The sequence below is a fragment of the Aethalodelphis obliquidens genome, unplaced genomic scaffold (assembly GCF_003676395.1).
Source record: "Aethalodelphis obliquidens isolate GAN/ISIS:26980383/991018 unplaced genomic scaffold, ASM367639v1 scaffold97, whole genome shotgun sequence".
Classification (NCBI taxonomy): Eukaryota; Metazoa; Chordata; class Mammalia; order Artiodactyla; family Delphinidae; genus Aethalodelphis; species Aethalodelphis obliquidens.
This window is the reverse complement of record NW_020838041.1, coordinates 3,017,243-3,035,330: the sequence shown is the minus strand read 5'-3', so window position 1 is coordinate 3,035,330 and position 18,088 is coordinate 3,017,243. Positions and strand designations below refer to the sequence as shown.

The 18,088-nt window shown below is 57.8% G+C and overlaps 1 protein-coding gene across 2 annotated transcripts; it reads right to left on the bottom strand.

Annotated features, from left to right (window-relative positions):
- Positions 1-706: 706 nt before the first annotated feature.
- RNPEP (arginyl aminopeptidase) lies at positions 707-16,689 on the bottom strand. 2 transcript variants are annotated; one of them, XM_027095977.1, is made up of 11 exons: positions 16,034-16,689; positions 12,167-12,307; positions 11,706-11,854; positions 7,685-7,801; positions 6,932-7,167; positions 4,984-5,097; positions 4,202-4,314; positions 4,007-4,115; positions 3,034-3,258; positions 2,186-2,328; positions 707-1,243 (listed from the first exon to the last, which is right to left on the bottom strand). In XM_027095977.1, exons 1-11 carry the CDS (start codon positions 16,472-16,474, stop codon positions 1,085-1,087), a joined length of 1,947 nt encoding a protein of 648 aa, XP_026951778.1. In that variant the 5' UTR covers positions 16,475-16,689; the 3' UTR covers positions 707-1,084. The 2 variants fall into 2 exon arrangements, with proteins under 2 accessions (XP_026951778.1, XP_026951779.1); XM_027095978.1 differs by lacking the exon at positions 16,034-16,689 and adding an exon at positions 13,676-13,958.
- Positions 16,690-18,088: the final 1,399 nt, after the last annotated feature.

The window sequence follows — 18,088 nt, the reverse complement described above, 5'->3', positions numbered from 1 at the left end:
GGCGCCCCAGGGTCTGCACGGAACCAGGAAGGACACCGCCGGGCGCAGAGCTGAGCGGCTGGGCACCGAGCAGGGTGCGGGAGGCGTCTGGCTGGCCCCCGGTTGTCCCCGCCTGTAACAGCGGCCAGGAGCAGCCAGGAGCCAGCGCCCGCGTCCTCGCTCCCACGGTGCAAGGCGTGCTGGGAGGTCTGCACCGCCCGCCCGCCCGCCCACCCGGCAGCCAGCCACCAGGGAGACCCTGGATCTAGGAAAACAAAGATCCTGAAATACTTCCGTGCGACCTCCCCTCGCCCCGCACCCCACCCCAAGTCGCTAACTGCCTAGATCCCCACGTGGAAATCAGAGCTTAGTGCCAGGTTCTGAACAGACTCTACTACAGACCACACGGAGCCCGTCACCCAGGACTGGGGAGGGCAAGGCCCCGCGAGGCCCACGGATGGCGAGAGGCTGCAGAAAGAGCACTCCAGTGCGCGCTTATTAGCAGCAACGGTAAAGAGGAAGGGGCGGGCGGGACGCTGCACGGAGGGATGCGGCTCAAAGAGGCGGCCTCCGTGCCCTCTGTTTTGCACATGCTCCTGTGGGAACCCCACCTCCTCCAGCCCAGGCTCCTTAAGAACAGGGAGCCAGCGTCCTGCTCTGGGTCTCCCCCTAACCTGCTCAGAACAGAGAGCGGGACCTGGGAGAAGGGATTTCACAGTCACCAAGATACTTTTCACTTTATTTATTAAAATAATGATTAAACCTGAAAAAGGAATCACCAGAAATCAGCCCTTTGCACAGTACTTCAAGAATCAGCAAAAAAAAAAAAAAAAAAGAAAAGGAAAGAAAAGAAAGAGAGTAAAGAAAATCCTTCCTGCTTTTCCCAAGACCCAGGCGGGGAGGGTGAAGCCTGCCACCCACCCAGCCCAGAGAGTATGGAGGTTCCCGGTCGCACAACGGGTCCAGAGCCGTCCAGTCAGAGCAGAAGCCCAGAGTCCCAAACACCAAGGCCAGAGAACAGGTTACCCCACGGGGACGTGAACTTGGGAAGCTGATGAGAACTGGAATTGGCAGTCTGCAGACACAGAGGCCACAGTGGGAGCCTCTAGCTGCCCAGGGGCGCCACGATCTGCTGGACGTAGTGGACCACATTGCTGTGGAGGTGGGAGGCCGTGGCCGCGAAGGTCTCCTTGGCGAGGGTCTGGGCGGCCTCACTGCCCCCCATCATGGCGTGGTAGAGTGGGAGGGTGTACTTCTGCTTCCCCTGCAAGAGATGTGCGTGCTCGAGGCCTGTCAGCCTGCACGGCGGTCTGCAGCCCCCAGCCCCTGCCCTGGGCCCATCTGACAGCCTTGTGATCAGGGGCCAAAAGGGACACGGGTATCATTGCTGGAGTGAGAGGCTTCCCAGACACGAGGGCTTGTGTTCCAGAATCTTCTTGGCAGCCAAAGCTCCACGCGGCTAGGTGTCGGTATTCACCCTCCTGGAGATGTCTACACTCAACAAAACCGAGTAGGGGGTTGGCACACGGGAGGCTCCAAACTTTCAGAGCTCTGAGTGGTCAGGCACCGAGGCAACAGCTCACGGCAAAGGCTGCAGAGCCTAAGCCTAAACCAGGGCCCCAGAAGGGCCGCCTGCAGCCAAGCAGAAGGAAACCTGCACCTTCACGTCAGCGCGAGACGGCCACACCTGACACCCAGAGGCTGGGACGCCTTCAGGGGCTCGAGAACCTGCCAGCAGGTACCTGCCAACAGGTGAGCGAGTCTGCGCGTGGCCTGTCCACAGCCCGGCTCTGGAATCTTGTGGAAAGGTTCATCCTGAGGGCCGTGGGCCCCTCCCCGGCAGGGCAGCGCTCCCGGTGACCTGGGTCCAGCAGGCCTCTGGACCCTCCCAGGCCACCGGCTTCCCCTGGAGGAGGAGCCTACAATCTCGCCTTCACTCACCTCTTCTGGTCTCCGGCCTCTCCCGGAGACCAGCCCCGCTGTCACATGACCGTCCCTGCCTCGGGTCAGTGCCATCTGGCTCTCTCCCCACAGGCCTCCCCGGCTGACCTGCAGGAGCTCCCGGGCTGGGGCTTCTCCCCCAGGGCGGCACCACAGCCGGCTCACAGGACCCCGCCAGGCCCTTCAGCCCTGCTCCCGAGAGGGCGGTCCGAGAGGCCCTGCCTGCCGTGTGTGGAAGGGGCACAGGCAGGTGGCGGTCACCCACCTGGCTGTGCAGGAAGTCCCTCACTTTCCAGAAGTCCTCCTGGTGGTCGTTCTTGAGCACAATCTGGCCCCATCGCAGCCGTAGCTCCGCGTTCTGGGCATTCGAGATCTTCGGGTACGTCTCTCCAAGCTTTTTCACATTCCCTGGAGAAAAGAAACAGGTCATTAGTGACTTCGCCAGCACACCATGAGCTAAGGCGGCCATGTGTCCGAGGGCACCCGGAGGAACTTCAGGGAGGCTGCCGACCACCCTCTTCCTGCTTCTTCAGGCCCGAGGGGGTCACGCCTCGTCTTGACTTTGCTGTAATTCCCACGGCTCTTCCTCCAACCTTCCCTTAATACAGACTTCCTGTGGTCACCCCACTAAAGCCTGCACACCTGCCTCAGATATCCCACCGCCAACCTGCTACACGTCAGCTTGCTTTGTTTTTCTGAGTTAACACCCCTTGGTGAATACTACTTCTGGCTGAGAAGCAACAAAGCATGTGTGCCGAAGAGCTGCAGCCCAGCAGGCCCAGACCCCAGCCCCACGTCTACTGGCTGTGGGATCTGTTTGTGCCCCGGGTTCGCTCCCCAGTCCCTGGGGTCACAGAGCAGCGACGAGGATAAGATGGCGTCAGAGCCGGGGGAGCCTGGAAGAATGACCTGCACGAGGTGAGGACTCCACGAGCACCAGGCTTTACTATTTCCCGCCCCCCGGCACTCGCGCGGGCACCTGCATCCCTCCGCCGACGCGCTCCTTGCCCCAGGCTTCCGTCCACCCGCCTTCCCATGCCCCGCAGCCACCTGGGAAGAGCGTCACAAGTCTGTCTCCCTCCAACCTTGAAGAAACAACCCACTTTTTCTCACCGGGAGGGAGAGGGGATTTCTGGAGGATCTTATCCAGGAAATAAACCAGCTGGTAGGTCTTCCAGGCAGAGGTGGACACGGCCTCAATGGCCCTCACGTCCAGCTCCTCGGCCGCCCACAGCTGAGCCAGCTCCTCAGCTGGCCTCATGAGGGAGTCCCCGGGGGAGAGGTCAGGGAGGTAGGGGGGCCAGCCCGGGGTGTTCAGCCAGCGATCAAATTCAAATCCTGTTTGGCAGAAGTAGAGAAGATTCCGTCAGAATTCCCCAGCAGCATCACGGTCCGCCTGCCCGGGCAGTGCCCGAGACCTCGAGCCTCCGTCCATCCCAAGCTCTCCCCCGACGACGGCACCACTGCCCCGCACGGTCATCCGCTCCACAGGGCCCCAGCCAGCGTGATGCCTAGACGCTGTCTCATGGACCTGGCCGCCCCTTTCCACGTGAGCGTGTTCTGTGCTGCAAATCAGCCATAGAGCCACGTGCACAGACGCGGCCCAGCCCCCACGACCAGAACGGCCGTGCTGATGCCCCTGGGCTCCGGAGCCAGCTGCCCGGGGTCCTGCCCGGCCCCACCCCTCACTAGCTGGCAGGACGGCGCCCAGCATGGAGCAGGAAGTGGGGACACATCTAACGAGCTGCCTGGCCCGCGACGGGCCGTGCTCGCCCTCTTAGGAAGCAGGCCTCTCACGCGCTCCCCAGGCAGGAGCCCCTCGGGGCAGGTGCAGGCCTGGGCAGAGCTAAGGGTCTGACTACGTGTGTCCAGGGATGGGGAGACCAGAGGACAGAGAGGGGCAGAAGAGCAGAGTGGGGAAAGGGGGCCAGGGGGTGAGCGAGCTCCTCCTGTGGGACAGAGCCTGGGCCCCTGGGCCTGCCCCAAAACGCCGCCCCCAGGGGGCGCACCTCAGCCCCCCCAAGGCGTGGACCAGACCCCACCCTCCACGACCACCTGGAAGCGGTGGGCCGGCTCCTCTGCTCACCCGGGATGGAATCCACCCTCCTTCTCTTCAGCTCAGGGAAATAGTCCAAGAAGAATTCCAGAAAGTCATCAGCTAGGACACTTTGGAACTTAAACTCATCCACGTAGGCCTGTGAGGAGGGAGGCACGGTCGGTCACCCAGAGCCCCCGGCAGCGGGGCCCCCGCTCGTCTCCCCTCACCTCAGAGCTGATGTACCTTGAGGAAATCGTCAAACTGGTCCTGGTCACCCACCAGGTGGGCCAGGTAGGAGACAAAGCAGAAGCCTTTCTCGTAGGGGGTCTCGTTGTAAGTATCGTCTGGGTCGACACCTGCAGAGAAAGCTCTGGATTCAAAGAGTAGCCACGGAAGAGACCGGAATTCAGCTTCCCAGGAACAGCAAGGCCACGAACGTTCCGGGTCCATCCTGGCCTCTCTCGAGGGACTTGAAGATGGACCCAGTGGGAGGACAAAGAAAGCAGGCTCGGGGGATCGCGGCTGCCCCCTGCCCGGGGCGCTGTGCTCGGGGGGCCCTTCCACCCAACGCCTTCCCAGCCCCACGGGTCACCCACAGGCGCTGCGCCTGCCCAGACCGGGGCGGGGTGGGTTCTGTGCACGTTCTGGAGTAAACAGAACTGACTGCCCGACTACAGGAAGTTCATGGTCAGAGTCAGAGGCATCGGGGAACACGCGCTTCAACTGCACAGAAAGGTTTAAGTTAGTCACACGTGGAACTGAAGAAAAATCTTAGGAAACAAAAACCCATGACCTCAGAGCAGTCACGAGCTTTCTGGTGCTGGGTCACGCCCTCGGTGAGGGGAGGGCGACCTCGCTCTAGAAACGCCGCGGGGCTGAGCTGACCATGGACCAGGGGCGGCAAAGGGACGAGTAAGTGACAGGGACCCAGACGCACAGAGCATCTCGGAGTCGCTCCCTCCCGAGGGGGGATCCAGGTGTGCCCAGCCCGACGGGGGCTGGGCGGTGGCCAGAGCAGCCCCCACCTGGCTCGATCTTCACGCGCAGCTTGTTCAGCGGGTGCTCCTCGCCCGTGACGTCCATGTGCTGCCGAAGCAGAGCCCGCCCGGTGGCGGCTTCCAAGCAGGTGTAGGCGGGTCCTGCGCGACAGGAAAGCGGCTGGCACCCCCCGCGGTGCCCACGAGGCCCCGAAAAGAGGACGGAGGCCCCAAGCCCGGGGGTGGCACTCCCCAGGCATGGCGGGCGGCGGGGGCTGTGGACGGCTGACTCCTCCGCCTGCCCCGCCCACACCACCCCTCTGACAGTGAGTGACCTTTCCCTTAAGCATGTTGTTATCTGTGGAGACGGTAATTTGATCTCCCACGAAAATAGAATCTCTTCATCTGACTGTTCTGTCAGACAAGAGAAACTGTCACCCAAGATTTTTCTAGCATCTGAGTCTCCTTCTGGCTCTAAAGACGACTGAGGGAGGGAATCCCCCGGCGGGGGGTGCAGTGGTTAGGACTGCGCGCTTTCACTGCGGAGGGCGCCCGGGTTCAATCCCGGGTCGGGGAACGAAGATCCCACATGCCGTGGGAAAGAAAGAACAACAACTGAGGGGACAGGGTTGGGGAGGGCCCGGGTGTGTACCAGCCACCGCCGCCACTCGCGAGATGCTCTGATCTGGGCCAGTGACCACCCCCACCCCCCCCGGCCCTGCCAGCCTCAGCGCCCTGAGGCGCACGCACGGTGCACACGAACAGCTGCGTGCGGGAGTCCGAGCGGCCGGTACACTACTGCTTTACGTACTCTGGATGAAAGTGTAAACTTGGGAAGCAGGAGACAATGTATGCCAAACAAAACAAAAAGCCTTGAAAATGTTCAGGTCCTGAAATGATGTTTCTAGAAATTTGTCTTTACTGAAATCATCTGAGACGCACGTGAACCTATGTAAAGATGTCTGTCAGAATATTATTTCGTTTGAAAATTGAAAACAACCTAACAACTGGAGGTTGACTGAATAAATTATGAAGCCTCCATACTCTGGAGCTGTAGAAAAAATTTAATGACTCGGGAAAATGTTTAACTTTATTATATTAAAAAAAAAGGCAGTTCTAAAACCATGTACAGTCTGATGATACGCACACACACACACGTAGAAAAATGTTTGAAAGGATAACCATCGATTACCTCTGAACAGTGAGATTACAGATAAGTATTTTTGTGTGTGCTTTTCCACTGGTGCCAAAGTAGATTTTGATCAGAGCAATAATAAACGTAACAAAAGCACCTGATACACCATGGCTTTTCAACATCGAGATTGTGTTGATAATGTATTATATTTTATTTTTTGGCTGTGCTACGTGGCTTACGGGATCTTAGTTCCCTGACCAGGGATCTAACCCATGGCCTCGGCAGTGAAAGCGCGGAGTCCTAACCACTGGACCGCCAGGGAATTCCCGAGAGTGTATTTGAAAAGCACAGCTGGGCTCCATTTGAGGGTCTGCCCTCACCTGCTAAGTGGCTGAGGGACATTTCCTACCCTCTCTGAGTCGCAGGGAACTCACACGTAAAATGGGAATAACAGTATCTCCACGCAGCCGCCGGGAAGGTGGTACGTGACAGAGCTGGTACAAAACAGGTGTTCAATCCAAGGTGATGGGGACAGTGATCTGACGACTCGCTCATTAAGCGAACTGGTACCTGGGCGACCAGCCCGGGCCGCTCTCCCCCAGGCGAAGCACAGGGAAGCTTCAGCCCCAGCGGGAGGCGCGTCCACCGCTAGCTCATCCCGCCGTGTGCCATCTTCGAGACTCCCTCTGCCCCCAGCCCCTGCTCATGCAGTGAGGTGGGCACAGTTACTTACGTGTAACTTTGTCTCGAGTTGCCCTCCCTGGCTGTCACGGGCTCACTGCACTACCCCCTCCTCCCTTCACTCCCCAGAAGGAGCCTTGCAGGCCCAGGACCGGAGGCAGGTCCTCAGGGGCGGCTCACCGAACAGGACGGTGGAAATCCTCCTCTGGGCGTACATGGTGAAGCCTTCGTTCAGCCAGAACTCCCCCCAGTTGGCGTTGGTGACCAGGTTCCCAAACCAGCTGTGGGCGATCTCGTGGATGATGACGTCGGCCAAGGAGCGGTCCCCCGCCAGCAGGCAGGGGGTGACGAAGGTCAGGCAGGGGTTCTCCATCCCTCCAAATGGGAAGGACGGGGGCATGAAGAGCACGTCGTACCTGCCAGAGGCAGGCTGCCGTGAGGGGCCCAGCTGCATCCGGGCTACTGACGGGGGTGGCGGCACGGCACAGCGAGCCGGTCCTCAGCCCTGCCCCCGCCCCCGGCCCACTGGGCCTCCCTCCCAGGCCCCTCACAGTGGGCACGCGCTTGACTCCATCACACCCAGCTCCCCAGAGGCCCACGTGGGTCACACAGACCTAATGGAGCCTCTTATCTAGGGGACCTCAAGTCTGAAGATGACAAAGAGAAAACGGGTACGGAGCTGCTTCCGGCAACAGGAAAGACAAGTCAGCCACGTCCCCGACAGCGCATCCCCATCTCCACCCCGGCAACTGCTGGCACGGGCACGCCTCTGTCCCCGCAATGCCTGCCCTCCCAGGCCCCTCCTTGACCACAGCGGATGAGGCCTGGCTTATCTCCTCCCCCCTCCCCTACGCCCCCCGGATCAGGGCCGGGGAGGGGGGAGGGCCGGCTCACTGTAACAACAGAGACACGAGAGTCCACGTGATACCGCACCTTCCCCAAACGTAGGGTCCGAAAAGCTTCTCTCCCGTTGCCAAGAACTCTTCTATGACCCCGTCATACTCCTCCTTAGCAGCTGCGATGAGGCAGGGCTCGGCCCACACCCAGCTCCTGGAGACAAGGGCGCAGAGAAGGCAGCACTGTGCTCAGAGGCCACGGCGGGACCCGTCCTGAAAGCACGTGCACCAACTGAGGGGGGGGGCGGGGGGCTCCTGCAGGCGACAGGCTCTCCCCCCGCCCAGCCTCAGTCCCCATCTGCAAGGTGCGCGGTAAGGAGACGAGATGGGTGTGAAGACCGTTCATACGGTGGCTCAGGTAGGAAATGCTGGTGTACCTCCGGAGAGATTAGAAAGGATTCTCACAACCGAATCTTTAGAATTGAAAGACACTTGAGAGATAAACCAATTCACATTAACAGAAAAGTGGTAACTGTCTTCACTCTTCGGACAGGCAGGCGGACCTACTTGCTTTCAAATGGTCTAGTAAAAACCCCCACAGATCCACACGAAAGCAAACCTAGTACAGCAACACGGATGGGCAGACAGGTGCTCAAAGCATCATTCCTTCAATGTCCTGCAGGAATTTCCAATTATGAAATTTTCACAGTAAAAAGATGAGGAAACAGAGGTAAGGGGGGAAAAAAAAATCGAGAAGATCCAGTGCGAAGGAAGCCCAGGCTGAAAGGGGATGGGAGGGACCGAGACCATTCTCGGGGTTCAAGGACGAGCTGACCCCAGGTTCAGGGGCCCTGCAGCCGAAGGCTGTGTCAAGGCCCCTCGATGCTCCACAGAGCGTTCCCTACACGGACATCCTCAGTCGGGGGACAGACGGCCAAGTGGGTGGGTGCGAGGCCAGGACGAAGAGAGCTTCCTTTCGGCAGAACTTCGGGGACTGTTCTAGCAGGAGGGGGAGCGGGGCGACCCGCGTCGGGGGTCCCAGCAGCAAAAGCAGGAGCCTCGTAGCGGGAAGGAAGCCGCACGTGCAGGCGAGGAGCCACCGGGGTCTGGGGTGACCAGAGTCCAAGGTCTGATGGGGGTAGGTTGGGGGTGGGAGAGGCCCCAAGCTCGGGGCACAAAGGGCTTCAGATGCCACGTGACACAGCTGCCCCTGCAGAGCGCAGGGGGCGACACCATCAGACTGTCTAGGGAGCTGTGGACACAGGAAACATGCTCAATACGAGGGGGCGTGAGCTTTCCCAGGCACAGCCGGGGGCGAGGACCGAACCTGGGGCACCTGCGCCCAGGGCAGCCAGACCCCCGAGGAGCCCAGCGAGGACCGGCCAGGAGGGCCCGGGATCGGGAAGCAGAGGCCAAGGGCACATCCTCGAGTCCCTGCACCTTCCACGCTGAGCAACGGCCTCTCACCTCAGGAGCTTCAGCGAGTTTAGGGGACTGGACTCCAGGGGTGGAGAGGAAAGAGCCAGTTGGCCAGTTGTGGGTGGGGGCCGCAGGTCTGAAGACGGGACTAGACGATGAAGCAAAGCCCAGAGGACGGGGGTGGGGGTGAGTCAACGGGTCAGGTGAAGACTGGCTTTAACAAAGAAAGGACCTGTCGTCGCGGTCCAGACGGACGAATGTGGGAATGAGAGCAGACGGAGGGACCTTGGACGTGCAGGATACAATCGTACCCGACAGACCAAACATCTCCACAAAGCAGAGCCGAGACCCTGTGCTTGGAGGGAGGGGCTGGCGTCTGAAAGGAAAACTGGAGAGACGGTTTAAGGGGCGCGAGATGCAAAGGTGCGTGAAAGACGGTTGAGCGCACGGAAACCTCTCAAACGCCTGCATCACCTTTTCTCTCGTTCCAGCTTCTCACCAAGAAACCAGAAATGTGAACGGGTACCACGCACAGCTTCATTATTTTCTCCATCTCTCAAAAGAGAGACGCTGAGTGGAGAAAGGTGCTGAGTGGGGAAAGGGGATGGCAGGAGCCCGGGGCAGATGGGCGGCAGCAGGACACGCCGGAGGGCCTGGGGTGTGGGCGAGAGATGACCAGTCACCACCCAGGCGGGAGAGAAGTCCCGGGAGAGGCTGCCGCCCGCCCGGGAGCAAGCACCGCCCTTCAGGGCGAGGTGCAGGCACAGCGGGATGGGACGTGGTAGGAGTGAGGCCCCCAGAGGGCGAAGGTCAGCAGGAGGGGCAGAGAATGAAGGTCTACATGCAGCTGGAGGTTTCTGATCCCGCCCGGTTCACAGCGATACCCAAGTCCAGGCCTGGGATGCAGGGTGCGGCCGTGAGTGAGAATGGGGGTCGGAGGCGGGGGTGGTGTGGGGAGAAGGCAGAGGAGGTAGAGAAGCCCTCAGGCCACCCTCAACCCAGGAGAAACCCACGTGGAGAAAAAGGGCACCGGGCTGAGAATAAGACCCCAGCACAGAGTCCAAGTCCCCAGGCACTACTCTGAGCTGCTCCATCCCCAGCCAGGGCACCACAACTAACAAAGGCCTTCAGCCCTGTCCTCAGCGACAACAGGCTAGGCCGCGGACGCCCACGACATTTCCGCCAGCACACAGATTTCTGTCAAAGAAACCAGGATGCTCTCAGTCAAGCTGGAATCTCATCACCAGGATTCTAGGGGCAAAAAGCACGGGATCTGCAACAGAAACCCTTGCCTCTGAATTCCAGTTCTACCAACCACGTGACTGCACAAGGCTCTTTACCAAAGCCACAGTTTCTCAACTGCAAACTGGAGACAGCAATACGTCCCTCAGTGTTGCCTGTAAGGGTTAGAAGGGACAGTACATAAAGGGGCCCCTGGGGATGTCCGCCAGTCTCTCCTGGCCAGGGTCTTCCCCCTGAGGTAACGGGGACTAGATGGAAGATCTTCCTACGCGGCAGACTCCCTCAAGACCCTCCGATGTGACCCAGGAGGCAAGGACTGTCCACCTGACGGGGGACTGGAGTAAGTCATCAGCACCAGTAAAACGGGTTCTGTCACCTGGATTAACGTACTGTGTCGTCACTTCAGTACAAAGGGTTGAAAAAACCTCCGTGATCCAGTGTATTTAGAATAGACTGTTCTCTCATTTCCCCTTAGTAGCTCCTACTCCTACTAACAGAACCTCAGCAAGAGTAAACACCCTAAAAGACGTTCCTCCCCTTGTCTGTTTTCCATGCTTGCAGGTCACCTACTGCCCTGTCCACCAGGAAGGGACCCCTCGTCTCTCAGGGCTGGTGCTCTCCTGAGCGCGTGGCTGGAAGCAGATGCCAACGAGGCCCCACCCATCTCTCCCTCTGATCTCATGGCCCTGGCACCACTGCTGAGCCCAGTTGTGAAGCCCGAGGCGTGTAGCCAATCCAGCACCTCCAGGGGCTGAGGGCCCGGCAGAGAGAAGGACCGCAACGGGGCCAGGAAGAGCCACGGCTTCACATCCAAACCGACCCTCTCACTTTTCAGGACTATGCCAAGCTGGTGGGTAAGATGACAGCCAGGAAAAACCTGTGCTCCTGGTCAAATTTCTTTTTCAGGAAACCGTACAAAATCCTTATTTATCTCCACTAAACCCATCTCACTTCACGGAGGCCCCTCTGCCAACACAGGTCCAGGCCTCTGTGTCTGGAGCAGACAGACAGGCGGCTTCCTCGGGCCTCTCCAGAGGGAGACAGAGAGATCAAGGCCGTACATTTCCAGGACTCAAGCGCCAGAGAAAATGGGGAGATTTGCTACAAAGATAAAAAAGCAACTATAGTAGCAAGAAGGTAATTTAGATCTTAAAGATGCTAATAAAGATCATCTAAAACTGCTGCTGGAGCTCCCACCTCCCTCTGAAGGTGGCCCAGGACCGCAGCCACTGCAGGACCGACGGTCTCAGCGCAGACACGGGAGGAAGGCAGGAGGGAGGGGGAGGAAAGAACACATCCTCTGGCCATTCAGGCCACGCCCTGTCCCGCAGAAAGGTCCCGGGCTCGGGAGGCTCCGACGTGACCCCAAGGGCCACCCCAGGAGGTCCGCTCGCTGGTCAGAGGCCTCCGTGCTCAGAGGTCGGTTCACTCTTGCCTGCGGGGTCTCGGTCTCCTACCTGGGTCCGACTTCAGCCGAAACCAGATCTCCGATGGCCAAAGCTATCAGATAGGACGGGATGGGCTGACACATCCGGAAGAAGAACTTATTTGGCCCTCTCTTCTCCCAGGTGTTGGCACTCATCACAGCTGTGAAGCCATCTGGGACCTGACAAGAGAGAAGGCTCAGGAGATTTCGCCTGGACAGAGTCTGCCCTTGATCAGCTAGAAGGGCGGCATGGCCAGCAACCCGCGTGGTGACGACAGCGGCCTGGGGTCCACCTTGGGAAGCACAGAGGCTTCAACAAACTGAACTTGTGCCAAACGGATGGGATTTAGCACAGATCAAATTTCTGCAGGTGGAGGAGTTTTTCAGAGGTACCCCCCAATGGAGGTAATAATCTACCACCTGAAACATGACCTGATAGAAGTGAACTTTTCAGTCCCAAGGGCAGGTACATTTGCTCTCAGCCTGCTTCACCTCAATAAGAGCGGAGTACGTGCACTTCACCGCGGGAGTGTCGAAGCAGGGGAAGAAGGACCGGTTCAGGACAGCCTGGCCCTGCGTGTAGACGAACGGCTTCCTCTTTCCTGCTGTCTGCTCCGGAGCCAACCAGCAAACCTAAGAAGAGGCAAGACCCTTTGGGAACTGACATCCTGCACAAGCACAGCGCGGCCTGGCGGAGCTGGCCGGAGGGGAGGCTTGAGGTGACCCTCGGGATCCTCCGCCCGCCAGTCCAGCTCAGACTGCGACGCTCTGGAGTCCAGGCCGAGGTCTGACGTCCACTTCCCAGGGTGGACAGCACCAAAGGGCCACCCCTCAGTGTGTCCCATGGGCCGTCTCAAGCATTCCTGGGGTGGCCTCCGACCCCCTGGTCCTGCCTCCCTCCTCTGTCCCCCCCGCTGTAGTAACTTCTCACCAAAAAACAAATACTGAAGAAGCTGTTCTTGCACTTGTGATAAAAGACACAGAAAAGCAGAAGCTAATAGCAAGGAGTCTGATTAATGCGTGTTCTCCATCCCTCCAATCTACCCTTTCAGAATAAACGTGTTTTACGTTATAGGCATTGGCTATGATTCTTGTCTTCTGTCAGCCCTTAATCAAGAGCACATTTGAAGGATTTTTACAAACCCAAATCCTGCCCACAGCGAAGAGAAGTTCACCTGTAACACAGATGCCACCGCGGGGGGTGAGGAGGCTGTGTGTCAGCACCGCACACCACGGAGAGGTTAGAACAGGGTGAGGTGACTCCAGGAGGGTTTCATAGGGGAAGCAAAACTCCCTGGCTGGACCTTCGAAAGTGGGCAGGATTTAGACGGCAGGAGGGAAGGGAGGAGAGTCCCTCAAGGAGGTGGGCAGCAGCATGAGGACGGCGCGGGGGAGTGCAGCTTCCGGCAGAGGTGGGCACCCACCCGGCAGCTGTGATGAAGGGCTTTGAGCACAGAGGCACTTGAGACCAATTTTCTCCCCCCTGGGAACTACACTCAAGGACGAGAACATTCCCTGAGGTGTCTCTTGTTCTTTTTAAAATTAATTATGAATTAATTTGGCTGCGTGGGGTCTTAGTTGCAGCATGCGGGCTTCCCTCTAGTTGTGGTGCATGGGCTTAGTTGCCCCGCGGCATGTGGGATCTCAGTTCCCCGACCAGGGATGGAACCCACGTCCCCTGCACTGGAAGGCAGATTCGTAACTACCGGACCACCAGGGAAGTCCTGAGACCAATTTTTAAGAGGCACAAGGGAGACACAATGGGATGCTGGGGTTTTCTTTGCTTGAGAATGTGTGCATGTGTGTGTGTGTGTGTGTGTGTGTGATGAGTCTCGTTCCAGAGTCCAGTACAGACGGAAGCAGGGGAGAGAGAGGAACGTCCTGGTGCAGAAACCCAACAAGCTCTGCCTCATCCCGGAGACCGGAGGTACATTTGCACAGCAAATAAATGTACCGGAGGTATATTTGCACAGCAGCCATAAATCCTGTCAATACTGTTGCCCTCAATGCGACGTTACAAAAATGACACCTTATCTCTGTGAACTTCTGCTCAGTTTTGCTGCGAAACCGGAACTGTTCTAAAAAATAGTCTATGAAAAACAAACAAACCCCCATAACCCCAGTCTAATCATGAGAAAAACAACAGACAAATTCCCATAGAGGGTATCACACTCCTCCAGGCTATCACGGTCACCACAACAGGAACGTCTGAGAAACTGTCACAGCCAAGAGGAGCCAAAGGAGACGTGACAGCGGAACACACAGTGGATTTCTGGATGGGACCCTGGAGCAGAAAAAGACACATTAAAAACTAAGGTTGTGGACTTCCCTGGCGGTCCAGTTGTTATAACTCCGTGCGTCCACTGCAGGGGGCAAGGGTTCCATCCCTGGTTGGGGACCTATGCTCCCACATGGCATGCCGTGCGGCCAAAACAATAAAATGAAATAAATTAAAAAAAAGCAAAAAACTAAGGTTGCTGTACACCTGAAACTTACACAACATTGTAAATCAACTATACTCCAATATAAAATAAAAATTTAAAAAACACTAATAATACCTTGTACATGAACGTCGCTCAATAAATATCCGTTATTATTTTTTAAAAAAACTAAGGAAATCTGGAAAAACTGTGGATCCCAGTTTATAATAAAGTATCAATACTGCCTCATTAACTGGAACAAATGTATCCCACTTGTAAAACACCAGTAAAGGGTAAACAGTGTGTGTGTGGAAGCGGCTTGTGGAGACTCTGTACTATCTGCTCAGTTTTCCTGGTAATCTAGACACCTATCTATCTATTTAGGCTGCGCCAGGTCTTAGTTGCGGCACGCAGGATCTTCATTGTGGCATGCGGGATCTTTAGTTGCGGCATGCAGGTGGGATCTAGTTCCCTGACCAGGGATCGAACCCGGGCCGCCTGCATTGGCAGCATGGAGTCTTAGCCACTGGACCACCAGGGAAGTCCTCTACACAGCTTTTTAAAAAATAAATCCTATTAATGAAAACAACTGTGATGAGTTGGCAGTGAGAGGTACCAGGCACCGTACTAGGACTTTACATAAAGACAACTCATGTAGCTATCGTCAGGCTTAGCTCAATAAACACTATCATCCTCTCAACCACAATTCCTTCTCGTCATCTTTGCTTGAGTTTTCTTTGGTTCTCGGCTTTGTTTTATTGACATGAAGAGAAGAAAATGAAGGAGGCTGGCAGGACACACACTGGTGTGTGTGTGAATGCTGCGACCCACGGTGTCCAAGGTGAGAGCCCTCCCTGGGGCGGTGGCAATGAGAGGAAGGAACAGGCACAGTGCCACCAGTGCAGCCTTCACAGGGCAAAGGGCAGTTCTTCATCAAGCGTGTATCTCTGCCACCACGTCTTAAATGAAAGCTATTTAGTTCCGATATTTAATTGGGGGTGCCACTTTTGTTAGGCACACCCAGGAGGGCCTAATTTTTCCACTCATCCTATTTAATTTCTGCCCCAAACCAGGAACCAAAATATACTAGAGCAACCAAACACATTTCCAGATGGCACGTTATCCCTAGAGGTCCCTGGGTTTCTCCTCTGCCTTAGAGGTCAGTCTACATTGCTTTGGACTTTAATTTTTTAAACAAGTTCTATCATAAGATTCATTTACTTCCCGAATGGCGAAAGATGGAAACAACTGCCCTTGGAGCGAGCTGCAACAGCAAAAGGGGAAGCGCGACCAAATAAGCAAGCTTCCATGGCGGGCAGGCAGCCGCTGAGACCTGTAGCACACCCCATCCAAGAAAGGACTGGCAGCCGCGCCCGGACATTCACAGATGTGGACACATGACCTTCCCCTTTCTGATCGCCAACATTTGCCGCCCCCCGCCCCCCAGTTAAGATTTGAGTCAACCAACAGTGAGAAAGCCAAGTTATTACAAAGCCTGGTACACCCTAATTCTGGTTCTCACTTTTACTCAGATTTTTTTGTTCATCAAATCCAGGACTTCGCAGGAGGAAACACTACTAACTGCCCAGTTTCGAGCTGTTCCAGCCCGAGGCATTAGGAGGGCACCTGGAACAAAGGACTGAGTCAGCAGCGGGTAACCAGCCAGCACTGTCAGGCCGCCCTAGAGGACAGCGGAGCAGCTCATCACCAGGGCCCAGCCTAGGCCAAGCGCAGCGACAACCCTAAGTTCTGTTCGTGAACCGTCTGCTGCCCAGCCTGGAAGAGGTGACCTCCTCGATGCCGTGGGAGGCAAGGGTGGGGGGAGCATCTGGATGAGGATGGGGCGGAGGGATGGGAGGGGAGGTGGGAGGGGATGAGGGGGGCGCATCTGCACGAGAAGGGGCGGGAGGAGGGGCCGGCGCGGGGCTGGGGCACTCACCCCGGGTCCTTCGCCGACGCGGTAGGTGAGCTGCACCCGCAGGCGCTCGCCGGCGATGCAGGGCTGCGGGAAGCGCACGCACAGGGCCTGGCCGTAGTGCGAGAAGGGCCGCGTGCACACCGGCACCGGCTCCGGCTCCGGCTCCGGCTGCCCCGCGTCCGGCCGCTCCCGCCGCAGAGCCGCCGCCGTCACCTCCACGCACGGGTGCGAGTCCAGCCGCAGCTCCGCGGCGCCGCCGGGCTCCAGGCAGCGCAAGTCCAGCACCGCCGAGCCGCTCAGCCCGCGGCAGCCCGGGCCTGGCCCCGGAGGCCCGAACTCGGCCCGCAGGTCCAAGTGCAGGTGCAGCAGCTCGAAGGCGCGGAAGTTGGAGGCCGACGCCACGTCCTCGGCCTGCGCTGAGTGCAGCACCCGCCCGCCGGCCCCACGCCCGCTGCCCGCCATGGCCCCGCGCCGCCGCTGGACCGGGCCGCCGCAGGCCCCGCCCCGCCGCGCAGGCCCCGCCCCGCCGCTTGTCGTGGTCCCCGGAGCTTCTGCAGCGCACCCGAGTGGGCCCCAACAGGCAGCGCTGGGCTCGCCCCGGCACTCAGCATGGCCACGCCCCAAAGCTCAGACTACGCCCCGCCGTTCGCCACGGCCCCCGTGCACTGGTGCAGGCCCCGCTCCTCAGACCACGCCCGGAACCGGCATGACCAAGCCACAAAGCTCAGACCACGCCCCGCAGCGCTGACCACGCCCCGCCGACTGCCAAGGCTCCGGTACAGCCGCACCCGGACCCTGCCGCCGGCCCCGCCCCACCGTGCAGACCCCGCCCCGGAACGCGGCCGGGCCACGCCTCTCTTCTTGACTTTCCCCCACTCCCAGCTCCGCACCGGCGTCTCAGGACTTCCGACAGGCGTGCGGGTGGGGGTGGGGGGGTACAATTTGATCCACCTTGGCCCGAATTCATCCCACTGGGATGTTCCCCAGTCCCTTCTCTACTGAGGTTTCCCGTGTCCTACTCCTCCAGGCAGGCCGCACTGAGCACGATTGCAAGGGTCCGGGTTGGAGGTTCGCAAGCTCGACGCTCGCCCAATTATTAGGGCCGTGTCATCCTGGGCCGTGTCAAACCTCCCCCAGGAAAGGGGACTCTTTCCGAGTCTCCTTGTGTACCTGTAAAACAGAAGGAATTATAGCATCTCTCGAGCTAGCTGTGAGAGCTCAATCGGAAACAGCACGGGATACCACGCCGATGGGGGTCCTCCCGGGACTCCGGGCGCGCGAGCCCTTTGTCCTTCTGCCAAGGGATGGGGAGAGGCACTGCACCTTTAAGGCTGGGCGTCTGCTGTGCCGCTTGCCCCCACTCCTGAATGGGACAGCTCTTTGAGCCAGGTACACACACTTCCTGCTGTTTCTCTCCTGTGCCAGCGGTTGCAGTAGCCCTTCTGTGACTAGGAGCCACTCGACGGTGAGATTTTTATGGATCAGCTAGGAAATGAAATTTTAAGAGAATGTAGGGAGTTTTTCATAAAAGGAAATAGTATCCTAGTATGTTCTTCCTAGTTTTACACTGTTAAAATACATTTTATTTCATGAAATGCTTATAGTAGATATTTTTAAATTCCATATAAGGTCAATGTTTTCTTTTTTTTAACTTACTGGCTAGTGAAATCCAACAACTTTGGAAAACCACTTTTCCGTGGCACTGAGCACAGTACTTGGTACTTACTAGTCATTCAATATATCTACCCTCAAATTATTCATTCCCTTATGCAATGCGGTTTTGTTGAGCATCTGCATACACCAGCCACTGGGCTGGGTGCTGAGGATACAACTGAAGCAAGCCTGGCACCGCCCCTGTCCTGGTGGTGCTCACGGGCCAGCTCACAACTTAACCTAGAGACAAGGACAAAGGTCACGATAACTCCATGTGCTGTGCTGTGACCTGGGAAGAACAGGACTACGGGAAGCAAGGAGAGACACCAGGCCTGATGTTTCCAGGTAAGTGTTGCTGGAGGAGGAGGGCCTTTTATCCTTATTTTTTTTTTCATCAATTATTTATTTTTGGCTGTGTGGGGT

Excerpts from the sequence above, each read along its gene's own strand:
- RNPEP (XM_027095977.1), bottom strand. The coding sequence starts at position 16,474 with ATGGCGGGCAGCGGGCGTGGGGCCGGCGGGCGGGTGCTGCACTCAGCG. Across the intron at positions 3,259-4,006 it reads GAGGGTGGATTCCATCCCGG|GATTTGAATTTGATCGCTGG; the intron begins GTGAGCAGAGGA and ends TCTGCCAAACAG. Across the intron at positions 1,244-2,185 it reads GGGACTTCCTGCACAGCCAG|GGGAAGCAGAAGTACACCCT; the intron begins GTGGGTGACCGC and ends CATCTCTTGCAG.